Source organism: Phoca vitulina, unplaced genomic scaffold (assembly GCF_004348235.1).
Source record: "Phoca vitulina isolate PV1807 unplaced genomic scaffold, GSC_HSeal_1.0 scaffold1, whole genome shotgun sequence".
Lineage (NCBI taxonomy): Eukaryota > Metazoa > Chordata > Mammalia > Carnivora > Phocidae > Phoca > Phoca vitulina.
In genome coordinates, this window is record NW_022589704.1 from 244,324 (window position 1) to 261,846 (window position 17,523).

The window sequence follows — 17,523 nt, forward strand, 5'->3', positions numbered from 1 at the left end:
ACTAGGAATGTCTTAAAATATTAATTTTTTAACTCATTTAAAAATAACAACAGTGAATCCATTGCAGGTTAACAGAAATATTTTTTTACGTGTGTGTGTGTGCGTGTGGAGTCAATGTGTGAGGACATGTGTGAGCATGGATGCACGGATGAGTGGTGTGCATGCACAGCTAGCACGGAGGTGTTTGTTTGTGGTGTGAACATGGATGTAGTGCAGGTGTGACTGAGCACGTATGTAGCGTGTGCGTGTGTTTGTGGTGTGAGCAGGTGTGACGGTGAGCAGGCGTGTAGCGTGTGCGTGTGTCTGTGGTGTGAGCAGGTGTGACGGTGAGCACGTGTGTAGTGTGTGCGTGTGTTTGTGGTGTGAGCAGGTGTGACGGGGGCATGCAGATAGCTGGGTGTTTGACACATCTTCTCTGACACGGCTGAGGCGGCCCTGCCCCACCTGAGGGTCTCCCTCCCTCCCAGCCTCAGCTGCTGCGGCGGCTCCTGCTTTGTCTCGCGGTCCGGGTCCAGCCAGCCCTGGCTGTCATCCTCACACCTGTTGTGTGGCGTGGCCACAACCACCCCCTCAGGCAGTCACACGTGCTGACTGGTGGTGGCTGCCCGGCCTGGTCTGCACGGAACGCTGGGTCCTCAGGGCCTGGGCCCACTCCAGACCCGGTCCCACTTTGAGAAGGATTCAAACCCCCTTTCTGTTCAGAAACCGCTGGTCTAGCTGTTTCTATTTCTAATGTTTTTACTGCATGAAGTTGTGCAAATTTGGAAAATTATGACTTCACTCGATTTGTGAATATCTTCCATAAAATGTCGCTTCTGGAATTCTTTCTGGAGCTGTGGACGTGTACTGCCTTCCTTCCCGTAAGCAGAAGAGAGAGACTCTCCGAACACAGTACGTGTGGGGGGCCCTCCTGTCACTGGCAGCCCCTCCCTGCTGCACCTGCTAGGCCGCAGGAGAGTAAATCCCACCTGGGAAAAGAGCTGCTTTCCCGGAGCTGTGGGTCATGCCGCAGGGAAGCCAGGGAGACAGAGTGGCCTAGATGTGTGCGCAGCAGGGGATTTGCAGCTGCACACACACGCTCCCAGCACTGAACTGGGTGGGAATTAAGCCAGGGCTCCCGCATCCAGGCTCGGGGGATGGTCCTGGGTGTGACCTGCAGACAGGGATGTGCCTGCACACATTCTCTCTGAGTGCCGACGCGCGCGTGGCCCTCGGACGTCCTGGGGCCTGTGACCCTGTCCCTGGAGGTCACGGATGCCCCCTCCTTAGCACGCAGAGAGGAGCACGTGAGGAGGGGGGCCAGCACGCCCCCCCACACCCTTCCCACTCTGTTCTGTGCAGCTGTGGGGCACCTGCTTCCTCCGGGTGACAGGCCAAAAGAAGCAGCAAGCTCCAGAACGTGCCCTGGACGTGTGTGGCTGTGAAGAACAACCTGCAAGGTCAGGTCGTCTCTGCTTTCTCAGCAAAGCTATAAATAAATCAGCTTCCCCTTTTCATAAATGAGCCCACAGAGTCGCTGCCAGAGAACAGAGGAAGCAGGGGGTTTTTCCCTTGAAAGGTGTCTGTATATTTGTGTCACTGGTTTTCTTACAGCACAAAACCTGGTACCAGTCATCAGGAGGCCGTGCTAATTGACAAGTGACATTAGTGCTCGATACCTGTAGTTCTATTGTGTTACTTCCAGTTTGAATACATACTTGAATAGTATTCACAGAAGTACCCAGATACATTTGCAGGACTTTATGTATTTCGTCTCTGTGACTAAGGCACCCCCTCCACGCTCACGGTAGCTGGAGGGTCAGGGCTACCGAGACCGGCGCGGGTCGAGAGCACACCTGCGGGTCCGAGACCCCTGCCTTGCTTGGTCCGCAGCGGCCCTCCTGGGGCTGAGGCCGCGTTTCCCAGATGTAACTGGGCTCAGGTCAACCGTCTATCACGGCTGGTATGAGCCAGATGTAAGCAAACCTTCCCACTGATTTGCTGTAAGAAGAGCAACCTGTTCTTTGTTCATTAAGCAAACGTACGTGGCGCCGCGTGGCTCTCCATTCTGGTGCACATTTTCAATCACTTCATCTTTTTTCTCTAAAATGCCCATTTAAGATGTCTTCACACATCTGCCCGCTGACATCTGGTTATTAATAATAGGAGCCCAGAGCCCTTTGGAGTAACTGTCTCCTTCACGAGAGTCCGTGGGAGCCACACACGGTCCCTCTTTGCTTCCAGCCATTCCCCAGACAACGTGCGCCCCTCGCCACGGCCAGCCACGGAGCCCACCAGTGGTGCTGGCTGATTTTGCTCAGCATTATGCCCCAGATTCATCTACGCCATTTGTATGGAGGAATTTTTTAAATTTCCGTGTGGTTTCCTCTGTTGATCTGCTCTAAGGCGGCTGGGCATGCGGGGCTGTTTCCATTTTGGCGCACTCTGAGTAACATCATCGTGGACTCTCTCGTGGCCTTGTGTGGGCCCGAGGTGCCTTCTGCTCTTAGACGGGCGGGAAATTGGCTCCAGGGGCACAGCCGGGCGGGTTCCAGAGTGGCCGCTCCGGGTCACGTCCCCCTGATCCTGTTCCCTTTGGATTGGGGTCTGGGTGTAGTAGGGTCTAATGTTCCGTTAGTGTCTCAGGGTTTTTTACCTGTTTCACTTGTTTATGGCTCTTTCAGAGTCAGGCAAATCTGCCACATTTTATTCCCACAAACTGCGTGGTGGGGTTCTTTCGATGCACAAATCCCTGAGGAGGGCAAGGAGGAAGGTCTGTCTTACAGTAAAATGCTCGTGTTTTTGCATGCATCCTTGATTTATGTCTATGTGTGGTTTTCATGCCTTAACTTCTGTTCCACACACACCGTGCAGACCCTACACACAGACATTTCATCACCACATGAACGTTTGACCATCTGTGGAAGCACCACTTTTGCTTTAATTTCATTGAGAAATTCAGAAAACAACCACCTTTTAATTTTAAGTGGTATTCTTTCTTAAGATAAATTTTATCTTTATGGACTCTGAGAAAAGTATACCTAGTTTTGAAAAGATACAATTTTCTATTTTTTACAACAAAGCCCAAGTAATATTTTAAGAACATCAACTGGACATTCTGAGCTTGTAGTCTCTCTCCCAGGTTGACGGAGACCTGAATGACTCTCTGCGGTGTAAGTTCACGGTGTGCTGCATATGGGCCGACTTCACGTACTGTGAAGGACGAGGGACCGCACGAGGGTTCGTTACCATCACCATCTCATTCAGATTCAGAAATTGGAGTCTTCAATTTTACTGATCTTACAGCCCATAGTTCTTTATTTGAGTTATTTGCTAAAGCTTTTCGGTATCTGGCCTGATCCCAGCGCCTCCTCCTCCCTCAGGGGAGCCGTGGTTGGTACAGGGAATGACTCCAGATGTGGGTGCGTGTGTGAGCCCCTCTGACACACACGTACTCGTGCACGACTAAGTGCACCAGCTGCGGACACCGACTTCGGTCCATTGAGAAGGTGCGCAGAGCCCGCCCTGCTGACTGGCCACAAGGTGCATGTTGACCCCAGAGGACCGTCCCTGCCTCTTGTCTGCCCGGGAACTCGAGGGCCCCACTCCCCCTCCTCCACCGGATTCTCCCTGAGTGGGATGCCGAGCATGACAGGGTAGGCGCGGCCTCACCCCGCAGGGTCCACAGGCCCTGGTCAGTCCCTGAGCAGGGGGCCGTCGGGGACTCCGGCCTCGGTGGGGAAGGTCAGGAGCGGGGACCGGCTCTGAAAGCACAAGGGCTGGACCACGCAGGCTGGGAAGCTCTGGGACGAGGGCTGTGGGCAGAGCTTCACGCTGTATTCTTTGCAGGAGTTGGTATCTGCCTATTAAAGAGGTGTCTCCATATGTCTTCTCTCCTTTCATCTTAAGCTATGTGCGTATAAAACTTGACCGTTGGGTGATTTTTAAGTCCATTTCAACAATCACCTTGCAGCTCTGCTAAAATCACAGGATAGCACACGTTCATATGTAACACGACTGGTTCTGAATGGAAGCTTGTCTACAGGAAAGCAAAGGCACTGCTTCTGGGCTGTGTAAGGGTATTTCTTGCGACAGACTTTCACCTTTCACAGGTGACAGCTGACGTTTGGGTGTAGGAAGAGAGGAGGGACTACAGGTACTTGCTCCATCTCATTTCCCACGTCAGGGACACTTGCAGAATGTCCTCCAAACGCGCCCAGGCAGACGGGTCCATGGCGGGGGGGCCGTTTCCAGTCTGGGATGACTGAGCGTCCAGGCTCTCAAACCACCCTTACGTTGTTAGAACATCTACCTGTGTGTGTCTCTTGGCAATCGACTGGTCTCTGCAGAAGGCACAGAATCGAATAACCCACAGTCCCCATACCCAAGGGGATAAGGTGTGTACTCCCGACTCTATTTCACATTCTGAAAGCTGCTTATTTTTCTCATTACTCTGGAAGATTCAGGTATCAAACCTCACTCCATCCCTTTAACTCCCCATCACTGCCCTTCTGATGTGGGGATTAGGGACATTTATGAACCAACAGAGTGAGAATTGGCATCTTTCAAAATGCAGAATCCTCCTCTGCGTAACAGGTAGGGCTCAACAAAAGAAGCAGAACCAGTACAAAAATGTCTGTGAAGGGTTCTATTGCAAGGACGCAGTTCATAAGATTTAGGCACCGGTCCAATGGTCCAGAGAATGGGGCCCCACGGAGCCTCAGCGTTGGTCTCTGCGGGCAGACGGGGGCACGCGGGCATGTGCTTCCCCAGGTCCTGCCCACTGGGAGGACGTCCTGCCCCCTCCGTCCCACAGGGACGACCCAGAGAGGAGCCGCGTGCCATGGCTGCCCACGTCCAGGAGGGGCCTGCGTGTCCTGCGGAGCCGTCTGCACCCCGGGGCCCCGGACTTCCTCTCTTCTGTCAGCAGACTACAGGAGCTCCTTGCAAAGCCGCAGGCTGGGAGAGAAGGAGTGGGGGGCATGGGGACACGGGCACTCCTCTGGGGAACCCACAGGTGCCTTTGGGCTGCGTGAGCCCATCTCCTGGGCACGACCTCCACGTGGCGATGGAGCGTGGCTGTGGACACCCAGCCCCACGGCCTGCTGGGTCAGGGAGCAGCCACGGGGCCACGGTCAGCCCGCTAGTGGCCAACTTGATGCATCCAGAAGCCGATTACGCTGTTTGTGGACATGGCCTAGCTTCCCTCCTACGTACGCCATGTGTAATATCCATCAACAAAAATTGAAAATTTTCTCCAGGGAACCTTGAATATCTTTCGAGAAAGATTCTCTTATGTTTTTGTCGTCATTATAAATGACTCTTTTAAAGTAGCTTCACCATTCTGGCGCATAGAAATGTGATTACTACCAGGGTGCAGCTCACAGGCCCAGCCCCCTTGTGGTCCGGCTGCTTCTAGGGACTTGCCTGCCTTGTTAGTTTGGCACTTTCCCGGTACCTGCGAGCCTCTAAAGCCCTGTGCTCCCTGGGCCTTCCCGCCAAGTGCGCCCCATGGGAGCCGCTAACCTTCCCCGTTTAGACTGGTGTTTGCTCTTGGGTTTGCCACGTTTAGGCCACTGACCATCCAAGGCTGCAAAGCGTGCTAACCTGAGTGGGTGTTTTCCCCAACAGATGGCTGTGACCAGCCGCTGGCGTCCACACTGCCTGCCTCCTCCTTCAGCGGCTCCTCCGAGCTGTCCAGCAGCCACAGCCCCGGGTTTGCGAGACTGAACCGCAGAGACGGTAAGTCAGCTGGCTGCCTCTCGTTGATCCACAGCGGCCGGCTCACGGACTTTGAACAATTCCTGCATTTCTTTTGATAAAGTATTGTGAGTGGATTATCTGTGGCACAGAAAGTAAAACTCCAAGCAAGTATTGGGTGTGTAGGCATGTTCCCAAGTGAGATTTTGCACGTAAAGAACACCAAGGCTGGTCTCTCTCCACGTGCGTGTTGGGGCCACGGAGCGAGCCACGCCGGAAACAGCTGTGAACTGGAATGTCGCACACAATCATGCCAACGTTCCAGTCACGAGAATATGTACATACCTTTAAATATACCAAGCTACTTATCTAGGAGAATATTTTTTCTTTCACAAATACTTACTTCTAGGAGTCTGTTAACCCTGCTGTTTAATTACTAGTCTTCAAGTTGGACAAAGAAATTGGAAGGTGTATTAGTTTCCTATTGCCGCTATAACAGATTCCATAAAGACTTAGTGGCTTAAAACCACACGGATGTATTATGTTATGGTTTTGAAGGTCCAAGGTCTGGGACGGGTCTCACAGGCTGAAATCTAAGTGCTGGCGAGGCCTGTTCCTTCTGGAGGCGCCGGGAGCCTTTCCTGGGCGGCCGCATTGAGAGCCCGCTCTCCTGGCTCGGCTCCTCCCTCCATCTCCAGCACTGCGGGGTCTCCCTGGTTCTGACTCCTCTGCCTCCTCCTTCCCACCTAATACCCTGTGATTACACTGACCTCTCAAATTCAGCCAATTAGCAGCCTTCCTGCCGTGTGAGGCCACCAGACCCATTCCAGGGGCTGAAAAGTGGGCCATCCTCCTCCTTACAACAGAGGCTAGAAAAGCAGTCTCAGGTACTTGCCAATTAAAACTAAAGACGGTCATTCCGTTTCTTCCCTTGACGTCTCTGGAGGAGGAGTGGGGAATGTAATGCTACCCCCCAGCTCGTCAGGGTCGTTCTGCTTACCCCTTTGAACCCTCGGTTCTGGGGTGTCGCCGTGCGCGGGTTGCAGAGAAGAGCAGGAAACCCTGTCGTCTTCAGCAGCTCTGCACAAAGCTTACCATCACTGGAGGGTTTCGCCGCGATCCTTGCCACAAAATGGGAGGGCGGGCGGCCTGCACGCAAATTCCAGGGAAGTGGGTTGGCTCCAGTCCCCCAGAAAACCCCTGCAGAAATGAGAGCCTATTCCTCAGCCCGCCTTCTAAAATCACTCCCTCTGCTCTTTCTAACTTCTTGTTGTCCTGAGCACTGAGGCTCAACATCTGACAACATTTAGTACAGTGAACATTCACAACATAAAAAATTATGGCAATTCATATAGGATTTCATAGGTATTTGAGATTTTCATTAGAGATAGATGGACAGATAGATACTCCCACCAAAGTGCTCATTACAAAATAGATGTGTAGACGTGTTGACACTGATGATTTTCTATTTCATTTTGTTTGCTGTTGAAGGGGCAGAATTAGGTGAGGAAGTGGTTTGGGTTCAAGGAAAGCAAGCTTCCCCAGCCTCTGTTCTGGAAAACAAGTTCAGATGCATTCGAAAGAAAACCTCAGGCCAGAAAGGTGTGGCTTAGGCCAAGCCAACAAACTGGGCCGGATAACCCCCTGACCACAGTTTCAACCTCCCCCAGATGCAGTCTTAACGGTCAGGCCCTCTGCCCTTCCCTCAAAGGGAGGCAAGCCAGAAAGAACGGTCCTTCTCCTTTGCTGATAATTTCCCTGCCTCACCTCCTTCCTGTAAAACGTCCATTTTGTGCAGCTCCTTGGGACTCCCCTCTGCTTGCTAAACAGGGTGGTTCATGAATCTTGTAAGGAACCCAATCGGATCTTCAAATTTACTGGGTTAACTTTGGGGTTTTACAGATGAGAGCCGTGTCAGTGCTGGTTACTGATCGTATGGATAAGCGTGGCTGGTAGTGAAACCACAGTGGCCCCCTGCTTCCCAGCACAGACAGCCTCTGTTGACCACAGGCCAGGAAACCCAGCTCCCCTTGGCCACCCTCTGGTGACACCCTGGGTTTCTGCAAGTCCCCCTCCCAGGGCCTGCCTGCCCTCGTGTTTGTCCTGCTCATCCATCTCTGGCGTGCGTGGACCCCTGGGCTGGACCCCCAGCTGGCCTTCCTTCCCAGGCCCTTGAACAAGGGCTCCCATGGGGCCCTGGGAGCCCAGGCTATGTGCTGCCACCCCTCCCCAGCTCCACGGCCCGGGCCCGGGCCCCCAGCCTCCCAAACACAGGGTCACAGCAGCCCCCCAGAACCAGCGTCCTTCCGAGGTGCACTCGAATGAGCGGTCCATGCATGCTTAATCTCTCAGCCTTTTCCTTTCTCCAAATGATATTTATTTGAGCTCCATTACGTCTGAGTGTCAAACATCTCTGCACGCAGATTATCATTATCTTGAAACACAAAGACAGGATTAGATTCCTTTGCAGGCTCTTCTCCAGGATGAGCTGGATTCACCCAAAACTGTCACAGTAAAAAGGAGGGGAGGGATCTTCATGCCAATAAAATGCAATAAAAGAAGAGATGTTTTAGAAAAATCCACTGCTCGTTCTCACTTGAATCCTAGTCATCGTTCCCAGTTTAAGAGAAGCATAAGGTTTTTCTTTTGAAAATAATACAGAAAAGTCTATATTTCAATTAGTTTCTTTCAAAGTTTTCACAAAGAATAGAGACACCATTTATAAATCACTAAATTTATCTTCAGTCTGTGCACGTGTTTAGCAAATGACAAGTGAGCACACTCTCCATTTGTTGGTTAGAATCACATTTCCCACCTGGGCATGCGAGCCCCGGGATTTTCCATGAGTGAAAATCATTTTAATCCACTGTTTTCCTACAGCTCATAGTGAAGCAAGATATCAACTTTAATGAATTTTATTTGCATGTTAATTAAGCTTAAAACAGCCCATCTTAATTATCTTTTACTTGCTAATTCATTGTTTTTGATTGGGTTTTACTTTTTTCTCCCCACGGATGGCCTGCAGCATTCACAGGGGAATTGCAAACTGAGTGAGTTATTGAAGGCTCTGTGGAGCGTCTATTGTTTCAACATTTCTCATTTGATTTGGATCAGGCCCTGAAGGATGGTTATGCAGGCAATCTGAACATGAATAAACAAACACAAATGAATACACCAACAAATAAATTTCTCAGAGTCAGAAGCCCATAAAACATGAGGTCTTCCCACTGCAGGTCTGGGAGCAGGCAGAAAACAGGCTGTTTCTAACCAGACCACTCACTGCTTTTTGTTCTGTGTCGGGGGGGAGGAGGTAGGTGATGTGGGACACCCCACGTGAGGGGCACCAAGGCCCTGGGACAGTCGTGTCCCATCTCCCGGGGGAGGAGTCCAGGCTCCCCGAGTTGTGGGCAGGCCAAGCCTCCCTGTGCAGGTCACGCTGCCGTCTTTCCCTCGGTCGAGGGAGTTCGGTTCCCCGTAGCTCCGAAGGAATAATCCAGGATTCCCCAGCAGAGGGTCAGTCGGCTGTAACAGTGCTCCCGGGAGGCACCTGCGTCGCTCCCACAGCTCCTAGTGTCTCCTCCTCCATTCACCATTTCCCTGCGCTGTATCATGAACTGTGATGCTTCTGGAAGCGAAGCCTATTGGTCCTTTCCCGTCAGTGCTGCTGAATTGTGAGGTAATCTCAGGCCGGAGATGAGGCATCCACAGGGTCAGCAAGGGGTTGCCCACGCAGCAACCCAACCAGGCACTCGGGTGCAGGAATGACAAAGGAAATGAGAGCACCAGCAAGAGGTTTCCTCCAAATCTCTTACCTACTGAAAAGGGCATCTGTCCAGGCCCCGACCCGCTGAGGGGTCTCTGGGGGGAGATGGATGCAGAGAAAGATGCCCCTCTGCCCAGGACACAGGAAGGCAGCAGCGAGCATTGCGAGCACTGTTGACGGAGGTGACCCCAGGGCAAGTCCCCAGCCAGCTCTGGCCTGGAGACCCCACCTGTGGGCCAGTGGTGGGAGGTCCACTAGGGCTGTGCCGGCAGCCATCAGCCTCGCATGTGCCGACAGGCTGTGGGGCAGCCGCCTCCCGTCCCAGCCCTGAGGCCTGAGCCTCTCGGGAACATCCTGGGACGTGTTCAAGACGTTCTAGATCATTCATCAGTCAAGGAACCACCTGACAGATCCAATTCAACGCTCCCTCTACATTATATGCAAACAGAACGGCAATTTCAACTAAGTGTGAACTAAATTTAACGGAGAAATTTTTTTAAAACGGTCTGCAAAAATGCTCATGAAAGGGGCAAGGAGATGCTCCCGTTCAGTTCAGATTTATTTTACCACAGGAAGCAGTTCCCTGAGAAAGTCATGACAGGTCTGTGCCTGTTGGAGGCTGGACCTGACACCCAGGCGGGGACACCACAGCCAGGAGTGCTGACCGCAGACGGGACAGCACGGACATGTGGACGGGTTTCAAGTCCCCAGAGACAAATCTGGAACGGGGTAGCTCCATGGTCCTTGGGTGTCACGTGGCCAGGGCTGGGGGAATCCGATATGGGGGTACGTTCTCCACTTGACCACGGTCCCCAGTTCACTCAGCCGCTTTCACAGAAAGACGTTTGGATTTGTGCCCTAGGCATGTGGTGCCACGGAAGCTGTGGTTGAGCTGTCATGGTGGGGAGGCCAGCCTGAAGGATGCTATGCATGCAGATCCCAGCGAGCCACAACGGTGACTGGCGTCCGTGAAACACTTGCATTTCTTTCCCAAATCAGTGGCTTCCACCAATGCTGCCAAGGGCATTTCAGACATTTCTGCCACCAAACATTACCAGAAAGCCTAGACAGAATGTTTGTTTAAGTGTTTGAAGATACTGGAGAGTTTCCAGGCCGTGGGGCCGGGATCAGGAGAGGGAAAGCCTGTCTCTGCGGCCACTGTGCTGACGGCTTTTTCTGAAGTGAAAGCCACAGCGACAGGCTGAGAGGCTGCGGAGGACCTCCCCGCCTTGGTGGGATGCTGCCCCAAAGTGGGACTCAGGGGCCAACAAGGAGGAGGGGCCCTTGAACACACCACAGACTTTGGGCCGAACCAGAAAGACCCGTGTTCATTGCGAAAAAAGCCCAACCCATGATTGGACTGAGCTGCCACTGCTTTGAGAAGCAAGAGTAAATTAACTCTGGAAGAAAGTAAATCATCCAGAACCTAATAGTATTTTTACATTTTAAAAATAAAACTATCTAGTTTAGAAATGGAAAAAAGGGCTCGTAATAAGATTTGACTGAAAACCAAAGAAAGAAAACAGAGCTTTATTTTTTTTTTTTTTTTTTTTTTTTTTTTAAGATTTTATTTATTTATTTGACAGAGAGACAGCGAGAGAGGGAACACAAGCAGGGGGAGCAGGAGAGGGAGAAGCAGGCTCCCCGCCGAGCAGGGAGCCCATGTGGGACTCGATCCCAGGACCCTGGGATCATGACCTGAGCTGAAGGCAGACGCTTAACCGACTGAGCCACCCAGGCGCCCCAGAAAACAGAGCTTTATTAATAATAATAAAATTATAAGACATAGTCTATAAAACAAATATAATTAACATGTTCAAGATATTAAAAGATGGACCATTTCAGCAAATAACTAGAAATGAATGGAAATTCAAATGAAAACAGAAAACAATAGGTAAGAGCAACAAAGTCAAAAGTTGGATTTTTGAAAATTTTAATAAAATTGACAAACCTATATATGACTCAAGAAAAAATAGAAAATCTGAATATACCTAATACAAGTAAAGAGATTGGAGTCATAATTATAAACTTCTCACAAAGCAAGTCTTAGAACCCAGTTATTCATGTATGAATCCTACCAAACATTTAAAGATGAATTAACACCAAGCTTTCACAAACTCTCCCACAAAATAGAAAAGAAGGGGAATGTATGGGGATTAACATAACAATAAAAAAATTTAAAAAAAAAAAAAGAAAAGAAGGGGAAACTTAAATCATTCTGAATTCAATGTCACCTTGATACAAAAAGAAAACTACAATCTAGTATCTTTTAAGAAAGTGGACAAAAAAATCTCAAAAAAATTTTAAAACTAACTAGCAAATGAATCCAGCAACATATAGAAAGAAGTATACACCGAGACCAAGTAGGATTTATCCCAGAAATTCAAGGTTGGTTTAATATCCAAAAATCAATCAATGTAATACCATATTAATAGCATAAAGGAACAGATACATGATAATCTCAATAGATGCAAAAAAAGCACTTAACAAAGACCCACACTTTTTTATGATAAAAACAGTGAACAAACTAGAAATATAAGGAACCTTCACCAGCCTTTAAAAGGCATCTACAAAAGCCACTAGTTCACATCATACTTGACGGTAAAAGATGAAATGCTTCCCCCTGAGATTGGGTACAAAATAAGGGTGTTTGTTCTTGCCAATTGTATTTACATTGTACTGGAAGTTCTAGCTAGGAAAAGTAGGCAAGAAAATAGAATAAAAAGGTATCAATAAGAAGAAAAATTATCGCAGACATTGCTGCTATGAACATTGGGGTGCATAAGGCCCTTCTTTTCACTACATCTGTGTCTTTGGGGTAAATACCCAGGAGTGCAATTGCTGGGTCATAGGGGAGCTCTATTTTTAATTTTTTGAGGCACCTCCACTCTGTTTTCCAAAGTGGCTGTACCAACTTGCATTCCCACCAACATTGTAAGAGGGTTCCCCTTTCTCCACAACCTCTCCAACATTTGTTGTTTCTTTCCCTGTCCATTTTTGCCATTCTAACTGGTGTAAGGTGGTATCTCAATGTGCTTTTGATTTGAATTTCCTTGATGGCTGATGATGATGAACATTTTTTCATGTGTCTATTAGCCATTTGTATGTCTTCTTCAGAGAATTGTCTTTTCATATCTTCTACCCATTTTTTGACTTGATCACTTTATTTTTGGGTGTTGAGTTTCAGTTCTTTATAGATCTTGGATACCAGCCCTTTATTTGTAGTGTCATTTGCAAATATCTTCTCCCATTCTGTGGGTTGCCTCTTTGTTTTGTTGACTGTTTCCTTTGCTGTGCAGAAGCTTTTTATCTTGATGAAGTCCCGAAAGTTCATTTTTGCTTTTGTTTCACTGGCCTTTGGAGATGTATCTTGAAAGAAGTTGCTGTGGCCAATGTCAAAGAGGTTACTGCTTCTGTTCTCCTCTAGGATTTTGATGGATTCCTGTCTCACATTGAGGTCTTTCATCCATTTTGAGTTTATCTTTGTGTATCGTGTTAGAGAATGGTCGAGTTTCATTCTTCTGCATGTGGCTGTCCAATTTTCCTAGCACCATTTATTGAAGAGACTGTCTTTTTTCCATTGCATGTTTTTTCCTGCTTTGTCAAAGATTATTTGACCATAGAGTTGAGGGTCCACATCTGGGTTCTCTATTCTGTTCCATTGGTCTGTATGTCCATTTTTGTGCCAGTACCATGCTGTCTTGGTGATCACAGCTCTGCAATAGCCAAACTGTGGAAAGAGCTGAGTTGCCCTTCAACAGACGAATGGATAAAGAAGATGTGGTCCATATATACAATGGAATATTACTCAGCCATCAGAAAGGATGAATACCCAACTTTTACATCAACATGGATGGGACCAGAAGAGATTATGCTAAGTGAAATAAGTCAAGCAGAGAAAGTCAATTATCATATGGTTTCACTTATTTGTGGAACATAAGGAATAGCATGGAGGACACTAGGAGAAGGAAGGGAAAAATGAAAGGGGGGAATCAGGGGAGAGATGAACCATGAAAGACTATGGACTCTGAGAAACAAACTGAGGGTTTGGGGGGGGGATGGGTTAGCCCAGTGATGGGTATTAAGGAGGGCACGTACTGCATGGAGCACTGGGTGTTATACAAAAACAATGGATCGTGGATCACCACATCAAAAACTAATGATGTATGGTGACTAACATAACATAATAAAATTTTTTAAAAAATTAAACAAACAAAAAAAGAAGTAAAATTATCCCTATTTGTAGGTGGCATGATCTTGTATATAGAAAATCTTTCAGAATACACACACACACATGCACATTATAAAATGGGCTTAGCAAGTTTGTAAGACACAAGATCAATATCCAAAAATTAATATCCAAAAATCAATTGCACACACACAACTATTATAAATGAGTTTAGCAAGTTTGTAAGACACAAGACTAATATCCAAAAATCAATATCCAAAAACCGTTATCCAAAAATCAATTGCATTTCTATACTTTAGAAATTAATATACAAAAATGGAATTAAGAAACGAATTCAATTTATGACCACATCAGAAAGTATTAAAACCCTTGCAATAAATTTGCCAAAAAAGTGTGAGATTTATATTTATATAAAAAATACAAAGCACAGTTAGAAGAAATTAAAGAAGACCTAAATAAGTGGAAAGACAGCTCCTGTCCATGTATCAAAAGGCTTAATATTTTTTTAAATGGTGCTGCTTCTTCAAATGAGTCTCCACTGGGTTCAATCCCTTCCAAAATCTTAGGCACCCCTTCCTCACAAGTGGACAAGCTAATCCTAAAATTCATTTAAAAATGCAAGTGATCTAGAAAATCCATAAAAATATTGAAAAAGAATAAATTTGGAGGACTCACACTTGTTGGTTTCAAAACTGACTCCAAAGTTACTGCAATTAAGACACTGTGCACAGTCATAAGGATAGATGTGCAGACCAATGGGATACAATTTATTTCCCAGAAATAACCTTTCAACTTGGCTTTCTGGAGGGGCCCTAAGAAAAGCTAGTGGTAGAAAGAATAGTCTTTTCAACAAATGTGCTGAAAGCATGAAGCTGGCCTCACACCATGCATCCAAAGTAACTCAGAATGAACCACAGATTTAATGTAAGTGATAAAACTATGAAAGTCTTAGAGAAAAACATACTAGTAAATTTTCACAACCTTGGATTCAGAAATGTTTTTATAGATATGAAACTAAATGCACAAGTGACAAAAGAAAAAATAGGTAAGTTGGATTTCTTCAAAATTAAAAATGCTTTACTTTGAAATACACCATTAAGAAAGGGACAAGAAAACCCACAGTATGGGGGAAATATTTGTAAATTATAGATCTGATAAAGTACTTGCCAATCTAGAGTCTATAGAGAACTCTTACAACTCAACCATAAAAAAAAAAAGCAAGAAACCCAATCTAAAAATAGACAAATTATTTGAAAAGCCTTTCTCCAACGAAGATATACAAATGACCAATAAGCACATGAAAAGATGCTCGACATCATTAGCCGTTAGCCACATGAAAATCCACGTCACACCATGAAGGTGGCTGTTGTCCGAAGAAAGGAAAGTGGCAGGCTGGAGAGACCATGGAGGACCAGCACCCTCCCCACGGCTGGTGGGCATGAGGCACTGCTGAGATAATTTGGCGGCTCCTCAGGAAGCTACATCACCGTACGACTTGCAGCCCCCCCCGGGTGTAGACCCAGGTGAGGATGATGTTGGTGCAAAAGCTAGTGCACAGTGATCCACAGCACCATTATTCATGACCACAATAAAGAGGAAGCAGCCCAAATGTCCACCAACTGATGAATACATAAACAGGGTATGGTAGTTTCATACAATGGAATATTATTCAGCAATGATCCATGGCCCACGGCATACCGTGGACAGACATTATACGCATGACACCCAGTGAAAGATCCAATCACAGAAGGTCCTGTCCTATTTGCAACGACGAGGTTGGAGCTAGAGTGTATAATGCTAAGAGAAATAAGTCAGAGAAAGACAAATACCTTATGATTTCACTCATATGTGGAATTTAAAAAACAAAGCAAATGAACAAACGAAGACAAAAAAAGACTCTTAAATACAGAGAACAAACTGGTGGTTGCAAGAGGGGCAGTGGGGGGACAGGGATTAGACCACATCTACCGTGATGAACACCGAGTCCTCTTCACGATTGTTGAATCACTATGCTGTATACACCAGAAACGAATACAACACTGCATGTTTATTATACGTGAATAAATTACAAATTAGTCATTCCTAAGGGAAAAAAAAATCACATCCTATAAGTGTTTTGTGCTGGGTCTTCATTTATAAAGGTTACAAAGCGAGGACATAAAAGTCGATGCCATTGAAAGAAAAGTTAAAGCTGCTCACAGTTCCCTTGGAAACAAGAGGCATGGCTCACCTGCCAGGGCCCCGGGGGCACCAGCTTTTGGTCAGGAAGCAGAAGGAAGAACTAGGAGAGTTCAGGCCATGGTCTTTATTAGGGTTTCCACAAAAAGGCAAGACGGCACAGTGAACAGCTTAGGACTGGCTAGTTTGATGGCTGGGCTCTGACACATGCCCTGGAGGATGAAGGCAGAGGAATGTTGCCTTCAGAGCCCAGGCCAGCTAGAAGAGATACAGCCCTGAGTGGTTAGTTTGCATGTCGAAGACACTATCCAACACCTGCAGTCCCTAGTCGCTGGTTAGCCCACCAGAGGGGCAGTGCCACCACAGCAGGAAAGGTTTAAAAAAACACACCAACGAAACATCATAATATGCAGAAAATAAGAATCATATGGTACACATGATGAGATTCCAAACACAATGAGATTCCAATTACGGGACACATCCAGAATAGGCAAATCCATGGGCAGAAGGACATTTGCTAGTTGCCAGGGGTTGGGTGAGGAAAGAATAGAGACCAGCTCCTAGCAGGTGCGGAGCTACCAGGTAGGGCTGATGGTTGAACAGTTAGTGAATATACTAAGGAATATTAAATTATACATTTAAAAATGTATAGGTCAAATCTGAAGTTGATTCATTGCATAGATGTGTTAAAGCAAAACTTGGTAGAAAAATAGTATAACATAAAAAAATACAACATATCTACAACTTTGGACAATATAACTTTGAAGATGATATACTTTGACGTATGGTAAGAAGTAAATTATAGGAGATATTGCAAGAGAAGACAGACCCTGGACAGGGTGAGCCATGAGCCATGTTTTGATATGCACATTTCTGAGAACAAAATCTCAAATATAGCATTTTTCATGCAGTGTGGCACTTTTCTAGTTGTTTAAGATTTTAAGGTATAATTACCATATGTACATTCTTCACACTCCATGATTTCAGGTTTAGCTAAGTCCAGTGGAATAATGCATCTAAATAAATGTTCAAACAAAGTGGAAAACCACATGGAAGATTTAGGTAGAAAAATAACAGTTTGTGCAGAATTTTAGAAAATGTTTTATGTAATTAACACTGACATTCAAGGTCATCAAAACCTAGTATTTAAGGTGAATAAACGAGAGTAAGACTTTTTTAGAGTCTGGCATATCAAAAAAATTTTTAATTAACATCAATTATAAAGTAGTTAAAATATAATAGTTTATGTAGAGCGTAGCACATAAGAGTTACTCGAAACTTCATTAACAGTGTGCAAGAACTATTTGTATAAATTTGAGTCTTTATTTTTCATGCAAAATCATTTACGGTTTCTGGATTGTCTCCGTGGGCAGTAAACACTCCAGCCGATTACTTATTTATTTATTTTTTGTTATTTTACTGAAGTGTAGTTGATACACAATATTATGTTAGTTTCAGGTGTACAACATAATGATTCCACATTTATATACATTGTGAAATGATCACCAGGGTAAATGTGGCCACCACCTCTCAAGACACAAAGTTGTAACGATATTAGCTGTGTTCCCTGTGCTGTGCACTGCACACCCCGTCTGACTGACTGTGTCCCCTGTGCCCTGCACCCCCGTCTGACTGACTGTGTTCCCTGTGCTGTGCACTGCACCCCCCATCTGACTGACTGTGTTCCCTGTGCACTGCACCCCCTGTCTGACTG

The 17,523-nt window shown here is 46.7% G+C and overlaps 1 protein-coding gene across 1 annotated transcript in view; it reads left to right on the plus strand.

The window, feature by feature from the left end:
* Nucleotides 1–17,523, plus strand: part of LOC116647154 (contactin-associated protein-like 4) — a 149,137-nt gene that overhangs the window by 22,773 nt on the left and 108,841 nt on the right. The window contains exon 2 of the mRNA XM_032428352.1: nucleotides 5,611–5,721. Coding sequence (XP_032284243.1) covers nucleotides 5,611–5,721 — 111 coding nt within the window. The remainder of the gene's footprint in view (nucleotides 1–5,610; nucleotides 5,722–17,523) is intronic.